Genomic DNA, 16,356 nt, shown 5'->3' on the forward strand with positions numbered 1-16,356 from the left:
TTAACCCAGGGCGTAAATACTGCGCTGTCTACATTGGTGGGCTATTGTTCCGAGATAGCCAAGATAATTGAGAGCTTATCAAAGCCCCCGCCCCTCCTCTTCCTCCCTTCCTTCCTCCCCTCCCTCGAATGTTGGATCTGGGGTCTACTGCGTTTCCTGCTCCTGATGATTGGATCTACTCTTATTGGGTAATCCTGATTAACAGGCAAATAACAAATTGTTTCTGGCTGCGGGTTTTCAAAAGAGTCAATTACTTCCCTGCCTCTGCTGCAGCTGATACTGACTCGCAGCGTTCGTTTGTGCCCCTGAGTCTTCGTAATGCGTACAGGTTCACTGCTACCTGCGTCCACAAGCTATAGATATCAAAACAAAACGACTCAATAACTCGCCCTAGGGCTCCTGCCTCTACCAATGTAACAGCTTTAATGGTGGAAGTAAATAGACCTGCAGTGTATCGGTTCCTCCTCTTGCCACTACATTATTTAGAAGGTATTATCCAAGGGTGTCCAGTGCATGAGACAAATAATGTTGCTCTATGTAATGGCTCTTTGTTAACTTATACTCCATCATTTTGAGACGGTTGGAGAAATAACCTGCCATAAAGAAAGCAATGCACCATTACCAAGAAGAGCATCTAACTTCCTCCTCATTTAACACATTAATAATAATCCTATCTGTACGCTAAAGTTTGAGGTAAACTTCACATCAAAGTAAATACATTCGAGCATGTAACTAATGTATCATGTACTAGATAAATAAAACTCAGCAGGATAATATCAGTTGTATTAACTGAGGCAACTGCAGCTGAAAATATCACAGTAGAATCAAATCAAGGAAGAAAACTTATCAACTCTCTCTGCATTCAGGGCACGGCTGATATTCAATCTGTTGAAATGACCGGCTGCTATAAGTTAAACAGAATAAAACGTTGATTAAATGTCTCGGCTTTAACTGCGCAGTACATTTTATCCTCTTTGTTAATTATTCATGAGCGACAGTTAGAAAAAAACACAAAATAGTGTCTCTCGTATAAATGCATTTCCATCCCTAAATAATTTAAAGCTCTGCAGCGGCAAAAGTGCTTTAAAGAAACCAAATAGAAGTCCACTGATGCCAATGGTGAATTAATGCGATAATGAAGACAACTGCTGAGAGAGCTCGTTTTCAATAGTAAAACTAATAATGCTACAGATATAAAACGTCTCTCTCCACTGTCATTAGGGATTCTGCCTATAAGCTATAAATAAATGAGGAGGGTTGCGGTGGTCATATTGATAATTTTGTAGCAGGTGCGGGCATATTTTACACAGCAAATGAGGGGGGTTGTGGCACACGAGGTCCTCGGTTTGATATGCAAATCAGCTTCATCTCTGGCAAATCTTTCTGTGGTGACAGCCCGGTGGCTGCAGATGTTGAACTTGATTCATCGTGGCAAATGCATGACAAAGGGCTGGCTCACTCAAAGCTATGCTAATGAAAATCAGCACTTTCAAACTTCTCCTGGGGGCCACAGTGGCAGGATTTCTACAGTTTACAGTGAGCGTGCATCGGTGTATCCCGGTGTGTGTGTGTGTGTGTGTGTTTTTCATTGTCACGATGTGTTAATCAAAGATTCCCCACTCAGCTGTGGGGCAATGAGAAAAATATTTCTATTTTGACTCATAGTTAAGCTCATTAGTAACAGTCTTAAATTGTGTGAGCAGGATTTGATGGATGATTCCCTGTGTCTACAATACAACAGATGAAGAACAAATAGATCTGCCAGTGAAAATTATACAAGAGCCTGTTGGATTTACAATGAAACGCACACATGCTATTTTCGTGAGGACCTCAAAAGGGCTTAGAATACTTACGGATATCCATAAGCCCTTTCACATCATTTTGTTTTTCTCCAATAAGGCTGAGTACACAACACGGTGATGAACGACAGTGACATTTGCCCTAGTATGGATAGGGATCGGTATAATCATTTTGCGTCCAGGTGGAATGTGCAGAGAGCGGTATCTCATCCAAACATGTCCTGAATGTCATTGAGATGAGGTGTTTAATTGAGCTCCTGTCAGCGTGGCCCCGAAGAGTGATAGAGTCCAGAGGAGTCGATTCTCAGAAGCCGCCGTCATGCATTTCAATCATAACGCATGTAAATGCTATCAGCTTTTCCCTATTCGGTATTCTTATAATTGCTTTACAGGTCAACGCAATGCAAACCCACCAAAAGAGAGCTCAGCGTTAGAGCTTTCCATTCACTTTTCATGGAAATTAAGACCACCACTGAGCTCAGGATGTGATGAGAAGACAAATCATCTCTGTCTCTGGTACATAGCTCTGTGTGGTGTGATTTCAGTTCAAATGACTTACAATAATACCACTAATACCACATAAAATGCTATTTAATACCTGTTTCACAACCAGGTTTACTGGCTAAAACATCATGAAAAACCAGTAGGATCAACACAGCTAAGAATTATCTATTATATCACATTATTTCAGTACTTCCCAGTAGTATACAGTAATAATTCCTAATGATATAATTAATTAAATTAACTCAACCTGGACCTGGATAAGCAGCAGAAAATTGATAGCTAGATTAACCAATTAAAAAGAGATTGATTCATGTGAGTAAAACTTCAACACTGAGTCAATGAGCTTATTCGAGACTGTAGCTTGCAGTAGGGAGTGTGTGCTACTGATAGTGCTGACTGAAATGCCACAAAAAGGATTGAACAGCCTCCTGCAGCACAATCCACTGCTGAAACAATCCCACTTTTATTTTAAAAGTTTGCAATGCCTCAAAGTAGCGTTCCGACACAACCTTTCCTTACAAATTTTACAACTAATGCTACTGCCTCAAGATATTTTTAGAACTTTGAAGGAAATTAATGCTGTTTAAGACTTGTTAGGAAATGAGAACATGTATCTCTTTGGGTGGATAATGGGATAAATTAAAATGGCATGTCTCAATCTGTGAGGCTAGTCCTGCTAGACATAATGAAACACAACACAAGCACTTTTCTTGGTGACTTCAAGAATAGCTTGTTTTGTTCAGTCAATAATTAAGACAGCTGAGGTTGATTGCATTCCACTGCTGATGAAGACAAAGTTCTTGCTAAGAGTTAGAAGTTTTATGCCACTCTCAAGTCTGTGCACATTAAGTACAGAGCTAAAGCTATGAGTTGATCAGTTTAGCATGGCGTAAGGACGGGAGGGGAAAACAGCTAGCCCAAGTTTAGTAATAGAGTAGTAGAGGGATGATGTATTTTTGTAGTCCAACCCGGAAGTTAGCATCACCCTCATTCCCTCGATAAAAAGCCAATGGGATTTTTTCATTGGGTTTTGGATTATCGCAAAAAACAGACTCTGTGACCAACAAAAGTTTGTGACACTAACACATTTAGTTCATCAGATAATCTTCACAAATGAACACCACTGTTATGATTTTTGAAGCCTAAATACAATCACCAGAATGTAAAAAACTAATGTTAGGATATAAACAAACTACACCACAGTAAAGCATCACCACCACTAAGCTTTGACCTCTACAAAAGGCTTTCTTCTTAGAAAGTTAGTGATAGTTGTAAGAGTGGGATTATAAACATATTGAGGCTGTAAAGGTGGACTGGTGAGTAGATTGGTTTTCATGTGAGGTTTTATGACGTCAACAACCCTGTTGTCTCATTTGGCCACTTGTTAGCAACTGTCTTTTTTTAAGACACATAAAAGCTTTAAAAATCACAAGTGGAGTATTTTCTTATGTATTTTATGTCATAGAATTAAAAAATGCTAACTTACCTCCTGGTTTTAGGACTCATTCCTACACCACTCTATAAACTTGCCAACAGCTCTAAAGCTCACCGGTTGACACACTTTATTGTTTATTGAATGTTTAATTCTGCACACAAACAGATACTTACAGCCTATAACTCTCCATAAAACTTGTCGTCTTTACAATTTCTGTTTGTGTACAGAGCCAGTCTAGCTGTCACCTCTTACTTCCAGGCTTTATGCTGAGCTAAGCTAATCACCACCTGGATGTAGCTCAATAGAGAGAACTTGCAGAATCCCACAGACATTTGTAGCTACATTAATAACTAAAAATCCAGCCTTATAGAACAGAGCCTGTCTCAAACTACGACTATTGACTCACTAAGGATGGTGGTTTTTGAAAAAACAATTTAATATTGTTGCTGAGAATCCTGAGAGGAACAAACAGTGTAGATATTTTTAGACAGACATGCTTAACTTTCTCAGAAAGATGAAATGAAAGAAATGCTGAATAAGAGGCTGCATTGATGTCATGACTTAGGTTCACTATTTGCACAGACAAAAGAGCCATTGATTTTTCTATTCCTGAACTATACCTTTATATGTTATGTATCAGCAATATTATAAATACAAATAATTTTTCATGTTTTGTTTTATGCTTTTGAAAGTGCTAATTGCCTGTAATTCTTAATGTATGCTATAGCATTAGCTTGCCCACCAAACATCTATGAACTCTGATATATCTGTACTTCCTTATTCAGTATGTCCTGTTAGGTAAGATCACCACTTGTCAAACTCCCAAAGTCAGTGCAGTCCTGTATAGCATTAAAAGCAAACAAACACACACTGAGTACAGTTGAGTACAGTAAATACAGCAGCTTCTCCGGCGTGTACAGAAGATTATCGTAGCAGACTGCAACTCTTCAGATCTGAGACCAAATGAAGGCGGAGAGGATCAATGATGTCTTTGATCTATTCTCTGGGTTTTAGAGGGAGACAGACATAGAAGAAACGGTCTGCTTTGAAAGTTGGAACCTAAAGGACAGTAAGGTGTTGAAGGAGCATTTTAATGTTTTATGCTGTATTTCCTTTTTCATGTTTTTAATGCATTATGTAGCAGTTTGAATCATTTTTGTATAAAATGGACAAGACAAACCTTTCCAGATCATAAAAACTGTCTTTCATTCTGAGTGAAGGCCTTCAGAAAACATGAATATTGTTTTAGACCCTTTTAACTATTTATTTGCTCCATCTTAAGATGTCTTGTTAGCCTTATACTGCAAACCAGCACAGATAACAAAATAACCATTAAACATTCACAATGCCTTATGGATTAGACAGTTGGTTTATGGATCCACATAAACTTTATTTATTTATTTATTTTTTTCATTCTAATGTACATTGTTGGGGGACTGAGGGTACCCATTCTCACCAATAATTTATTTCTTACAAAAACATAATTTGTGCTTTTCGGCAACTTAATGTTTTGCAACCATGGGCATTGACAAGGAGACCTCTGCGGTAGCACTGCAGCCAAAGAATTTAAATGCTGTAGACAAAAACATTGTGCTACAAATTGAACCATAATGAAGCATGAAAGCAACATTTACTGAGAAAGACTGTGAAAGACACTGCTTACAAAATACCAACATTTTCTCAGATTTAAAATAACTTTATTTTAGACAAGAAGCATAAAACATGAGGCTCACCTTATCCAGACCTATAGTTATTTAATTGCCTGTATTTCTCACTGACAGTGTTGTGGTTATGTTCCCACTCTGCAGGATACAAATCTTGGCAATAAAACTGGACCCACAGTGCAATTGTTTGCCTGTGAAACAATTTGCTGTATCGTTTCCTGGAGGGCAGGTTCAATGGAAATATTTATACTTTTTTGCCATGCTAAGGAGGACGACAGTGTTGGTCCACCACTTTGGTCCATTCTGAAGTTTCTCTGACTTTTCCTGTTGTGCTGTCATCAGGTTTATGTTTTGGGTTTTGAGTGATATGTCATGACAACTACTGGATGTATTGCCATTAAATTTGGTTCATATATCCATGACGGCCAGAGGATGAATCCTCATGACTTACGTGACACCAGCAAGTCATGAAAATGTTCACTTTATTATCCACATCCTCTGGGTGGATTGCCACAAAATTTTGTAAAGACATCCATGGTTCCCAGATGATGCGTCCCGATGACTTTGGTGATCCCTTGACTTTTCCTCTTGTCGTCATCAAGTCAAAATTTTAGTCGTCCAATACCTTGTGTTATGACCAAATACTTGCAAAGTCAAAGACATCCTTGGCTGGACTTTGTGTTTAATGCCAACTAGCCAATATTAGCATGCTGACAATCTAAACTAAGACTCTAAACATGGTAAAACATTAGACCTGCCAAATATTGGCATGTTAATACTGTCCACTAGTGTGTCTGTAGACTCTTAGACCTGAAAGAAAGCCATATATCATCTTGTCACTCATTCTTGTTAAGGTTTATCCTTCTAGTCTGAGGTTTACAAGATGCTGTAGCTGTTTCTGCTCTGTGCTGTTCTGGCAACCGCAGTGTGTTTACAAGCCACAGTCAGCCAAACGCATTAATGGAGAAACGACTGAATCTTGAGCATGAGTCATTCCTGCTCGCAGGTGAGTGTCTGGTCAACCGTTAAACTTTGGTTGGTGAGTTGGATCAGATGAGGAAGCTGCCAGTCTGATTCTGTAGAAAAATGTTGCTGATGAGTGTTGGGTGGAGGACTCTAGAAATATTTCAGTTCTTAAATGGCTGCGTTAATGGTTTAGTGGAAGGAGGGATGAATGAACAGCATAAGTAGGATTCATCCTCTGGGGACCACAAATGTTAGTGATTCCTTGATTGTTCTTCTAGCATGACTGTAAGTTTTTTTACTGAGATGTTCTGACAACTATTAGATGAATTGCCATTAAATTTTATAAGAAACATTCATGTTTCCCAGAGGATGAATAATATCCTAGTATCTAGGAATTGGCACAGAATATTGAATAGACATTCATGGTGCCTACATGTTGTATCCTATTTTTCGTGATCCCCTGACTTTTCCTCTAGTGCCATCATAAGGTTCAGATTTTTGATAGTTTAGCCAAATTTTTCCAAACAAATATGGATTGGTAAGATTCTGTCCCCCCTCACTTTGGTTTATCACTCTTTATCTAATGCTGTTACCATGTCAAAATTCTTATTTGCCCAATACTTACTGTAGATGCTGTGTCTTTGTTTGGTGAACAGTGTCTTTTTTTGTAATCACACTCAATGAACAAGGTGCTCTTTGGAGTCAAGGGCCACAACAATTTTTAGCTGCTGTACTGTTGTACAAATTAGCAACTGTTAGCATGCTAACAAATGAAACTAAAATGATTAAAGTGGTAAACATTAGTCCAGTCATGACTTTAGCATGTTAGTATTGCCTTTGTGAGCATGTTAGAACGCTAGAGTTATTAGTCAGTCAAAAAATAAATTTAAGCAAGAAATCTGCCTCTAAACGACTGCAACTTTTCCATGAACTAAATATCAGTATTATTATCAGTATTAGCCTGGTTTTAGCATTAAGAACTCTACCTGTCTTAAGTAAGATTACTACTGTGACAGTCAATATGGGGACGACTACTTCTTCTTTATGAGGCCCAAAAGCCTCATAAGGATTCAAGGATCTCCTGCACAGGGCTACTTATTTATGGTCTGATAGGTGTTAGTAATTTAAGACATTATAGCCTTGTACTGAGCAGGTGCAGAAACACAGAGCCAGAGATGACAAACTAAATGAGCTTGTTTTCATTCCACAGGAGGAAGTGTGATCTAGTCACTATGGCAGCTGAACTCAGGAGTGCATGCAGGCTTAAGAAATTAAAATTAAGGTGTTAAATAGGCCAAAGAAAGGTTTAGATATTTATCAGTGTCTCATAAACATAAAGTGTAACTGTCAAAATACAAAATTATTTGTTTAATAGAAACATATACCTATGAACAGTAAATGCCACAGAGTAAGCTTGAAAATACAGATATATTTTTAGTGATTTTCTCTCTCCTACCAAATGTCGATGATTCATCCACTATAATTTTGAGAATTCAAATTGTGTTAAAGTGGGTGAATCAGATAGCCTGTGGATCCTGTCAAGCATATACTAAAGTGCTATAACGACAATTTAGAGATCTAACAGCCCTTCGAGCAATAAAATGACAATATACCTGGGTTAAAACATGGGCAAAGCAAATCAGTTTGTCTGTATTTAGAAGGTGCTCCAGCCCTCAGAGTTCTTACTGTCCCTTCCTACCTGATATATTCTTCCTAACCTCAGCTTCCCAGAGCATGAAATCATTCGGGCAGAATGATAGGATGTTTGGCTGTGGAGCAGTAGCGTGAGATTTGTTTCTGTGCAGATAAACACAGCCTTGACTGTTGTCTCAGCAATTGAGAACAGTTTCTATTTCAATTTTAATGTGTGCAAGGCAGAAAATAATCACACAAGGAGCAAACTGGTTCAGCAATTCGCCCAACTGCCTTGGATATCTTAGTTGTCAGTCTTAAAGATAAAGGGAAAAGATTTGTTGTTTTGATACCGCCCCCGCCATCACAAACACTTTCAAATTACACCTTTGTTTTGGTGTGTTTAAACGACGTTTCACAGTCACAACAACTCAGAGGAAGAAACAAGGATAGAAATACTAATGCAAAAAAAGCATCAAGGCCTGAACTTTCTCATTTACAACGCTAACTGAAAACTTACTGTTTGTCATCTTCTTCATATATACCCTAAAGATCTGAGACTTACAGAATCAGAATCAAATTTTAAATCACTTCTCTTGACACTGTCCTCTTGAAAAGGCTAATTAATATTAGCACACTATTACCAACATGTCTTATCAATATCACTGTTATTATTGTTTTTAAAACAATGTTTTTTTATTATTTTTAATTGAGTGGTCACATCTGCCTCGTTGCAGTCTTGAAATATTTCATTTGTGGTTCAACTGTAATGTGTAGTGTTAAGCACTTTGTAACTTTGTTTTAAAAAGTTTTGTATAAATAAAGTTTATTATTTTTATTACTCAAGAGAAATGTCGACATTCGACAGATCCAAAGTCCAAGTCAAGTCTGGACTAGTTCCACTAGCTTCTGTAACTCAACACAGTCGCTCTCTTTCCAAGACAAATCAGCATTCACTGTAGCACTATTAGAAACTGAAACCTGCTTGACTTTAGTACAACAGTGCTGCCTTTGTGGACTTTGGGCTTCTTACATGTATGAAATACAAATTTTGATTGGGAACAGGTGCATCTTTTGACTGCAGCCCACTGTTAATTTAGTTATTTTTTCTAACCAAAGAAGAGGAAGAACTGTCAGTGGACTTGTGAGTTGAGATTATTTTGTCACAGTACAGTCAGGTACAGTTGTCTTGAAGTATAATCACCAGAGCCGAGCTTAAGCTGTTTATGTCAGCAAGAACGCTGCTGTTGCAATTTCGGTCCTCCCGGAGTCTGGCCTTATAAGTTGAACCAATCACCCATCCCTAACTCCCAAGTGCGCGAGTCAGAAGTTGGCATACTCTGTATCAAGAAACTCCTCTGGTTTCACTTTCTCTAATGGGTTACTACAGCCTGCCTTGGCACAGCGCTGTAGCTTCCCTCTCTAGTCGCCGGCAAATAAAAAGAGAACCCCTGTAATATAAAATGCTCTATTTTCAGGACTAATAGTGAAACGTTTTGTGGCAAAAGGTTCTTTGATTTCGGAGATACAATGGTGGGATTCCTTTTTGAACCTTTTTATGGGAGAATTTTTTAAAGAGAGTCGGATAAATGCATTCAAGCAGCAATCCAGCAGGCCACCCCTTGGCAGGCAGCAGCCTTTGTTTCCCTAATAATCAGTTGAGGTCGTCTTCTGCCCACCAACACTCAGTAATCTCCATCCATAATAACACAGCTGCCTCAGAAATGTGGCAGGAGGCAGGAGCCCCCCCAAATCTAAGCGCCTTTGGTGAGAAGGAGGCAAAGCTGCTCTTCGAAGACAGGCTGCAAGGAACATAAGGCTCTCTAGCCCTCCCAGGGTTTAATGTCTTATTATTTTCCACAGAAACCACCAAAATGAACAGTTTTGTCAGCGGGGACACTGCTGTGTTGGTGTCACTTCCCCTGTATCCACAGTGAGGGAGGTATAGGAGAAATGAGGGAAGCTGGAGAAACTTGCTTTTTCATTATTAGCTCTTCATTTAGCCGGCATCTTATATCTGAAGATTATTTGGGAGGGTGCTGGTGAGGGATCAGTCATGTACTCAGGACGAATAAAATAAGGCTGAGGATTGGAATACACAAACACAGAGCCAAATATAGACATATCCAATTATTTCTTTGAGTCGCTGTGTCAGTCCTGGAGTGTCACCCACATCTGTGGCTCTGTTCCTATTATAACACTTAGACTTATTGAATCTCTGTTTAACACATTTTGTGGTTTATGGCAGTTTGTTCATTTTAACTGGATGAATCATATGCATCCCAGAGACTACTTTAACTGCATGTAATGAGCACAGTTAGAATGAGTGGTTGGGGTGAAGAATTCATTTCTTTTTATTCAGTTCAGAGAGATTTTTTCCTTTTTGTTTTTTTGTCTGGCCCACTGAAAGAGCATGACATCTTTGAAGATTACTGATTGACTGATTAAAGTGGACTCTGAGTGTACAAAATAATTATGTAAGGCAAGATGACTAATGGGCACTCCAACAATCACATACTTAAAAGTCTTGCATGGTTGCGGCGATAATGAAAATAGTTTTTGCACACAAAAGAGTAGTTAACATCCTCTGCTATTTTGCTTGACTGTGTCACTCGGTGCCTGGTAACCCTGGGCCATCTAGCACTCATGCATAGATTGTGTGACAGCATGATTAATTGTGTCGTGTTGAGAGGAGAACTTAACTAGCAGATGGATATGTGAGGAGTCCTCAGTAGTGGGAGAGAAGTAACTGTTTTTTGTGTGTGTGAAATAGAGGGCCGGTATAATGATAAATGAAACCACAGAAACATTTTGCTGATGTCTTGGAAAAACGCTGTCTAGGAATCTCTAAACAATATATTTTTCAGAAGGATAAATGGCTTCTAATCTTCCATTTAGGCACTTTGATGGCCTCTGTAATGGCAGCATAAACTATCACAGTCATATTCAATTTGAAAGACTGAGAAGGGACGTCAGGCAATTTTACTGCAAGTGCAGAGAGAACAGAGAAGATTTTGCAGATTCCAACTATATTTCTCTTAGTGTGCACTCAGCAAATGCAGATGTGCTAGCAGAGGTAATATCCACAAGTAGTGTCCCACTCATCAGTGGTGTATGATTGGATTAGACTGCAGATTATCATGTAGGCTGTGAGCACCAGGCAAGCAGATAACCATGCCTTCAGAAATTATTAATCACAGTAAACCAACACTGGAGTGTTTTTCACCCCATGTGAATGCATCAGCAACTGAAAGGGGAAAAAAGTACCTTACATATAAGATAAACTATAATATGCAAGTGCAAGCAAAGCAAAACCAAGACTGATGACTGGATGCAGAAAATGTGCATGTTTATAAGTTCCTTAGCCACATGTTGTGATTTATAGCGACAGGACACAAAAAGAAACACATTTCAATCATCAGCGTTTCAATCTCATCACTGACATCTGACAGCTTTTATGATTATGCTTCGCAGTTTTGTTTTCCTCTGCAATTTACTCGCTCAGCAACCAGAAGGATGACATCTGATAATGATCGAGATTCACAGATGAGTGACCATGAATGTGATGTTATAATTTTCCAATTTAACTGTAATCTCACCGTGGCATGTAAACACAGACGTGATGAAAAGGGAGCATGCTTTAAGAACACGGAGGTGGCCTCAATGTGTAATTTGGCATTAACCCTGTATTGCATGTGAGTCATAATAGTGACAACCAAACATTTGACGGGGGATTTTCAGTCGGTTTTGAGATTCTTAGGCAGGCATGCAGACACACAGTGATGCCTGATTGAAAGATGCTCTTTATGACACGGCTGACAGCACATGAACTGCGTAGCTGGGCTCTTGCAACATGGAACAACAAATAAAATGTGGCTCATGTGGATCAACTTCGAGCACAGGAGAGCTCATTTCACTGCTCTACCATGCTCCTTCACTGCATGATGAACATTATGGCAGCTGCAAGGCATTAAATCATGAGCACAAACTCTGTGGAGGAGAAAATCTGTAATTTGGTACTTGGTGGATTGAGCTGTACCTGTCAGAGGTTGCACTGTTGAGCCATGAAACATTTAAACATAGAATTTATGTTTTTATTCTGCCTTAGTAGAGTCCAGGGGAAGCAATTTAGAGCACAATTTCTTTCTTTAGAAAATAATTAAATGCTCTGGGATACACCTCTTACTCCAAGTGAATCAGCCTAATTATTGTGGATAAATAAATGGATGGTACCAGTATAACAACCTCTTAAACTACCCCTGCATGCTGAATACGGATATTTCCTCTCTTAGCCCAAACAAATCTGCCCTCAGGTGTATTTTGCACAGGTTGTAGACAATCATAAATAACACTCCAAGTGAAAATAATAAATAACAATACAAATTTGAATGCACTAACTAATAATAACCTTTAAAAGAATGCATATAAAAAAAGTTGACTATTTATCCAGGGAAGGGTTTGCTGAACAAGCCTTAGCAGAATCCTGTCTCTCAGTGTGATGCAGTTAAGGAGAAGAGAACAATAAAGATGAGTTTGTTCAATATTTTATGCTGCTACCCAATGTTTTGCTTTTCCCTGACACCCAGATCCACAAATAATACACCTACTTATTCAACAAGCCCTGGATGTGTTATTATCGAGCCCTTCATATCGGTCACCCCGTGGAGAGGCACCGCTGTGCAGCAATAGAGTTTGAATTCAATTAACCAAAGCACGCCATGACCTTTGATATTGCAACACAACATAAGAAGGTAGTTATTATCATGTGTTATATAACCAGGTCCAGGTACAACATACAACTGTGCATGCAAGTTGTGGATTTGTTTTCAAACAGACTCAAGGATTTAAACTTGTGCAGCCTCACAGCTTTCTCCCTTCATCAGCAACTCTGTGTATTTCATTTCTTATAACTTGTCTACCTCTTCTTGCTTTCTCCCTGTTATTCCATTTCACTTCTGTCAAACCGTCCTTCGGTTTCTATTGATCAAACTTTTGTATTGGGGTTTCTTTCACTTTTCGTCTCCAGGGAGATGTATTGACATTCAAAGCTGCAGTCTGTCATATCAATAATTTACACAGTGACTATGCCATGCCCTTAAATATGCAACAGAGCATCACAACAAATGAAAAGCAAATACACTGTAAAGCATCAGTGTTAGAGATGTAACTGTCTAGTCAATTTTATGCTGCACTGCACCATGAAAGGAGTTTGGGGTTTGTCTGTTTTTATGCCATTAATCATGGAAAGAAATGACATCAAATGGAATTGATTGACTGATTGATGTCTTGTGAATCATGCTCCTTAAACCACCTTCATACAGTGCTTGGGGGTGACCACAATTATTGTTCCAAAAAAATCAATACATTTTTTCCTAATGTGTAAATTCAACTCATTAATAATAAATAACTATGCACAAAGAAAGAGATGTGTTCTCTATCTAAAAGTAGGACACATGCCATTTGCATCAGCTGTTTGAGTTTGAACTTAGCCTTGTTATTATGTTTACTGTGTTTTTGTTGTTGTTTGATTTATAAAGATATTAGTTACAAAATATCCACTAATGTAACACAACAATGCAACACTTATGTGTAAGTAACTACGTGTAATTGTTGCGTAGCTAACTGAGCTAACATGTGTGTCATAATGATATGAACTATGGAGATTTTAAATCACACAGCACAAAAACCTACTACACCTACTAACTGCCAGTAACTGTTATTAAACTGTAACTAAAACAAATGTTAGTTTTGATTTCAGATTTATTGAACTCTTAAACACTGTCTTAACACACAAACTTTATTATGGGTTTAGGAACACCTAGTAGAACCCACTTGTGAAGTATGGAAAGGAAACTTTATATTATTAGTCAGTACATACAGGTCATCAGCTACTGCTTTAGAGTCTATAGTCATGGCTGGTCTCCTATAAATATGTGTAACAACCTTGTCAATACTAAAACATAACAATTAACAAAAACAAAATTATCATTTTATAGAGGCAAAGATTTGTTTACAGCAAATTCAATTCAGTCTTGGATACTCAGAAGAATTATAGGATTTAGATCATCTTTTTTCCACAAAACATAAATGAGGGATATTAGTTTTGAGAGCTACAAGTAAACAGACGTAAGAGGTGACTATAATATATAAACTATAAAATGTCTCCATCTAGTGGCTGAATAGTTATACACATTCATTTTTCTTTCTGTCTTGTATTTCTCTCACTTCTGTTTTTGGTGCTCAATTGCAACACAGATCACACAAAGGAGTGGTCAAATCTTGAGTTTCCCCCACTGTTCATCTGACACACATAGGTGAGTTGTTGTACAGTACAGTATAAGCTATTTGATGGAATAGAGTTCTCTATAGTGAAGGTTTTTGAGAATAGATATCCAGCATTTATTGTATTCAACATTATAAGTGATTCCTTCTTGTATAATTACAAAAAAGTACATTATTCAATACATTACAGCAATTTTATTCTGCAAAATAGTTAATGAAGTATACAGAGTACAGTTCAAGATTTTTTTTTTTTTTAGTTTTGAGTTTTAGTATATTTCTTAATTTAATAAAGAGCAAATTAGACACTTCCTGAGAGAGATTTGTCATGTTTAACCACTTTTTTGATTTGGTAAATTATACATACTGTCCCCTTTTTTTCTTTTTTTGAAACCACTATCATTGTAGTGACCATACTGCCTTAGAAACTATAGCCACATAAATAAGAATATTATGTAAGTCCATGCTTTTTAAATGTTTTTTTTTTTTTTTTTTAGGTTTTTTTTTTTTTTGTTGTTGGTGTGTTTTTTTTTTTTTTTGTGGAGAAACTGGGTGACCCAGAGAAAACCACACATGCAAACTTCTAACAGAAAAGAATAATAGTAACAGGAAAAAAAGAGAGGGAAAAATTTAGAGGGTTTGGAGGAAAGAGATTTTTGGAGATCAGGCTGGTCTAGATCAATTGTTTTTAGGACCTCTGCTTGACAGCTTTTCGGATGGGTGGGAGGCAGGGTTTGGAAGGCAGCACAAAGTCCTGGTTGAGGTTACAGATGGAAGTTACAGAGGAGCGGCGGCTCAGGTTGGTCATTCTGGATTCTCCAGAACCCACTCTAAGACCAGACCCACCTCTGGTTGAATCCTTTGCAGCTACGGTGGTTTTAGCTGCTTTTGAAATGGACGGGAGGCAGCCGGGTTTAAGGTCGATGTTACTGGTCTCGTTGTACTTGATTGTCAGGCGCTTGCGTTCCTGACACAGTAGATTCTCTGCTGCCTCGTGAAGTTCATGCTGAACATACTGGCGAAGGTACATCTCCTTCTCAGCCTGTTCTGCATTCCTCACTGCAGTGTCATGGTCCTCCTTTCTCTGCTGCTCAAGACGAGCACGCTTTTCAGCTGCCTGGGCCAAATTGAAGTCGCGAATTTTCATCCGGTCTTCTCTGGTCTTCTGTGCCTTTAGTTTTTCATTTGTCAGGAACAACCTGTCAGCTTCTTTCTGAGCCTGAAGCCAGTCCACGTTGCCCTGCTGCTCTGCCTTTGCCTTCTGCTCGTTCTCGTATGTCTTTTTCTGTCTGTGGGCAGCGATAGACTGAACCACTGCAGCATTGTTCTTCGCCTTTTCCCTCTGCTGCTTTACCAGTTCAGCCTCTATCTTTGCCTTTTCCTTGGTGAATCTTTGCTCCTCCCTCAGAGCTCTGGTGCCGGCCTGCTCCCTCTTTCTGGCTGCCAGTTGGTCCCAAACAATCTGTTTTGGTGTCTGGAGCTTCCTGAACTTCTCGGTTTGCTCAGCTTTTCGTTTCAGGAGCAGTTCATCGTTTTGCAGCTGACCACGTTTGGCGTTCTGCACCTCCATGTTCAGTCTATGTTCCTGCTCCTCTCTGGTGAGATTTATTCTGTTGATATCCTCCAGTTGGTTTCTTAAGTTAATTTTCTTTGACAGAGCTTTTTTCTCTGCCTCACGTCTTAGCTCCTGTGCATGTTGCTCATCGAGGTTGTAGAGCATTTCCCTGTCTTTCTTGTCCTGCAGTCTCTCCTTTTCTTTCAGCAGTTCCCTCTCCTTCATTTGCTTGGCTTGATATTGTGCCAAAGCACGGGCTTTAAGCATTCTCTGATTGATCTTCTCCTGATCCTTCCTCAGAGCTTCTCTGTGCCTAGACTGCATCATCTCTTCACACTTACGGTTTTCCTCCTCAGCCAGTTTTTGCTGTCTTCGTTTAATTTCAGACAGGGCCTGATTCTCCTTCTCCATATGTGTCCTTAAGACAACCTTGTTAAATTTTTTGTCACAGCCATTCTGGTTAAACCGCTGATTATTGGTGCGACTCTCTTCCATTGTCAGCCTCATGTCTATTTTGGCTGC

At 38.8% G+C, this 16,356-nt stretch overlaps 1 protein-coding gene across 1 annotated transcript in view; it reads right to left on the bottom strand.

Moving 5' to 3' along the window:
* syt6a (synaptotagmin VIa) overlaps window positions 1–16,341 on the bottom strand; it is a 78,068-nt gene extending 61,727 nt beyond the window's left edge. Inside the window, exon 1 of the mRNA XM_018688934.2 lies at window positions 14,975–16,341. Coding sequence (XP_018544450.2) covers window positions 14,975–16,341 — 1,367 coding nt within the window. The remainder of the gene's footprint in view (window positions 1–14,974) is intronic.
* Between the last annotated feature and the right edge of the window lie 15 nt (window positions 16,342–16,356).

This window comes from Lates calcarifer, linkage group LG6, assembly GCF_001640805.2.
Source record: "Lates calcarifer isolate ASB-BC8 linkage group LG6, TLL_Latcal_v3, whole genome shotgun sequence".
NCBI lineage: Eukaryota > Metazoa > Chordata > Actinopteri > Centropomidae > Lates > Lates calcarifer.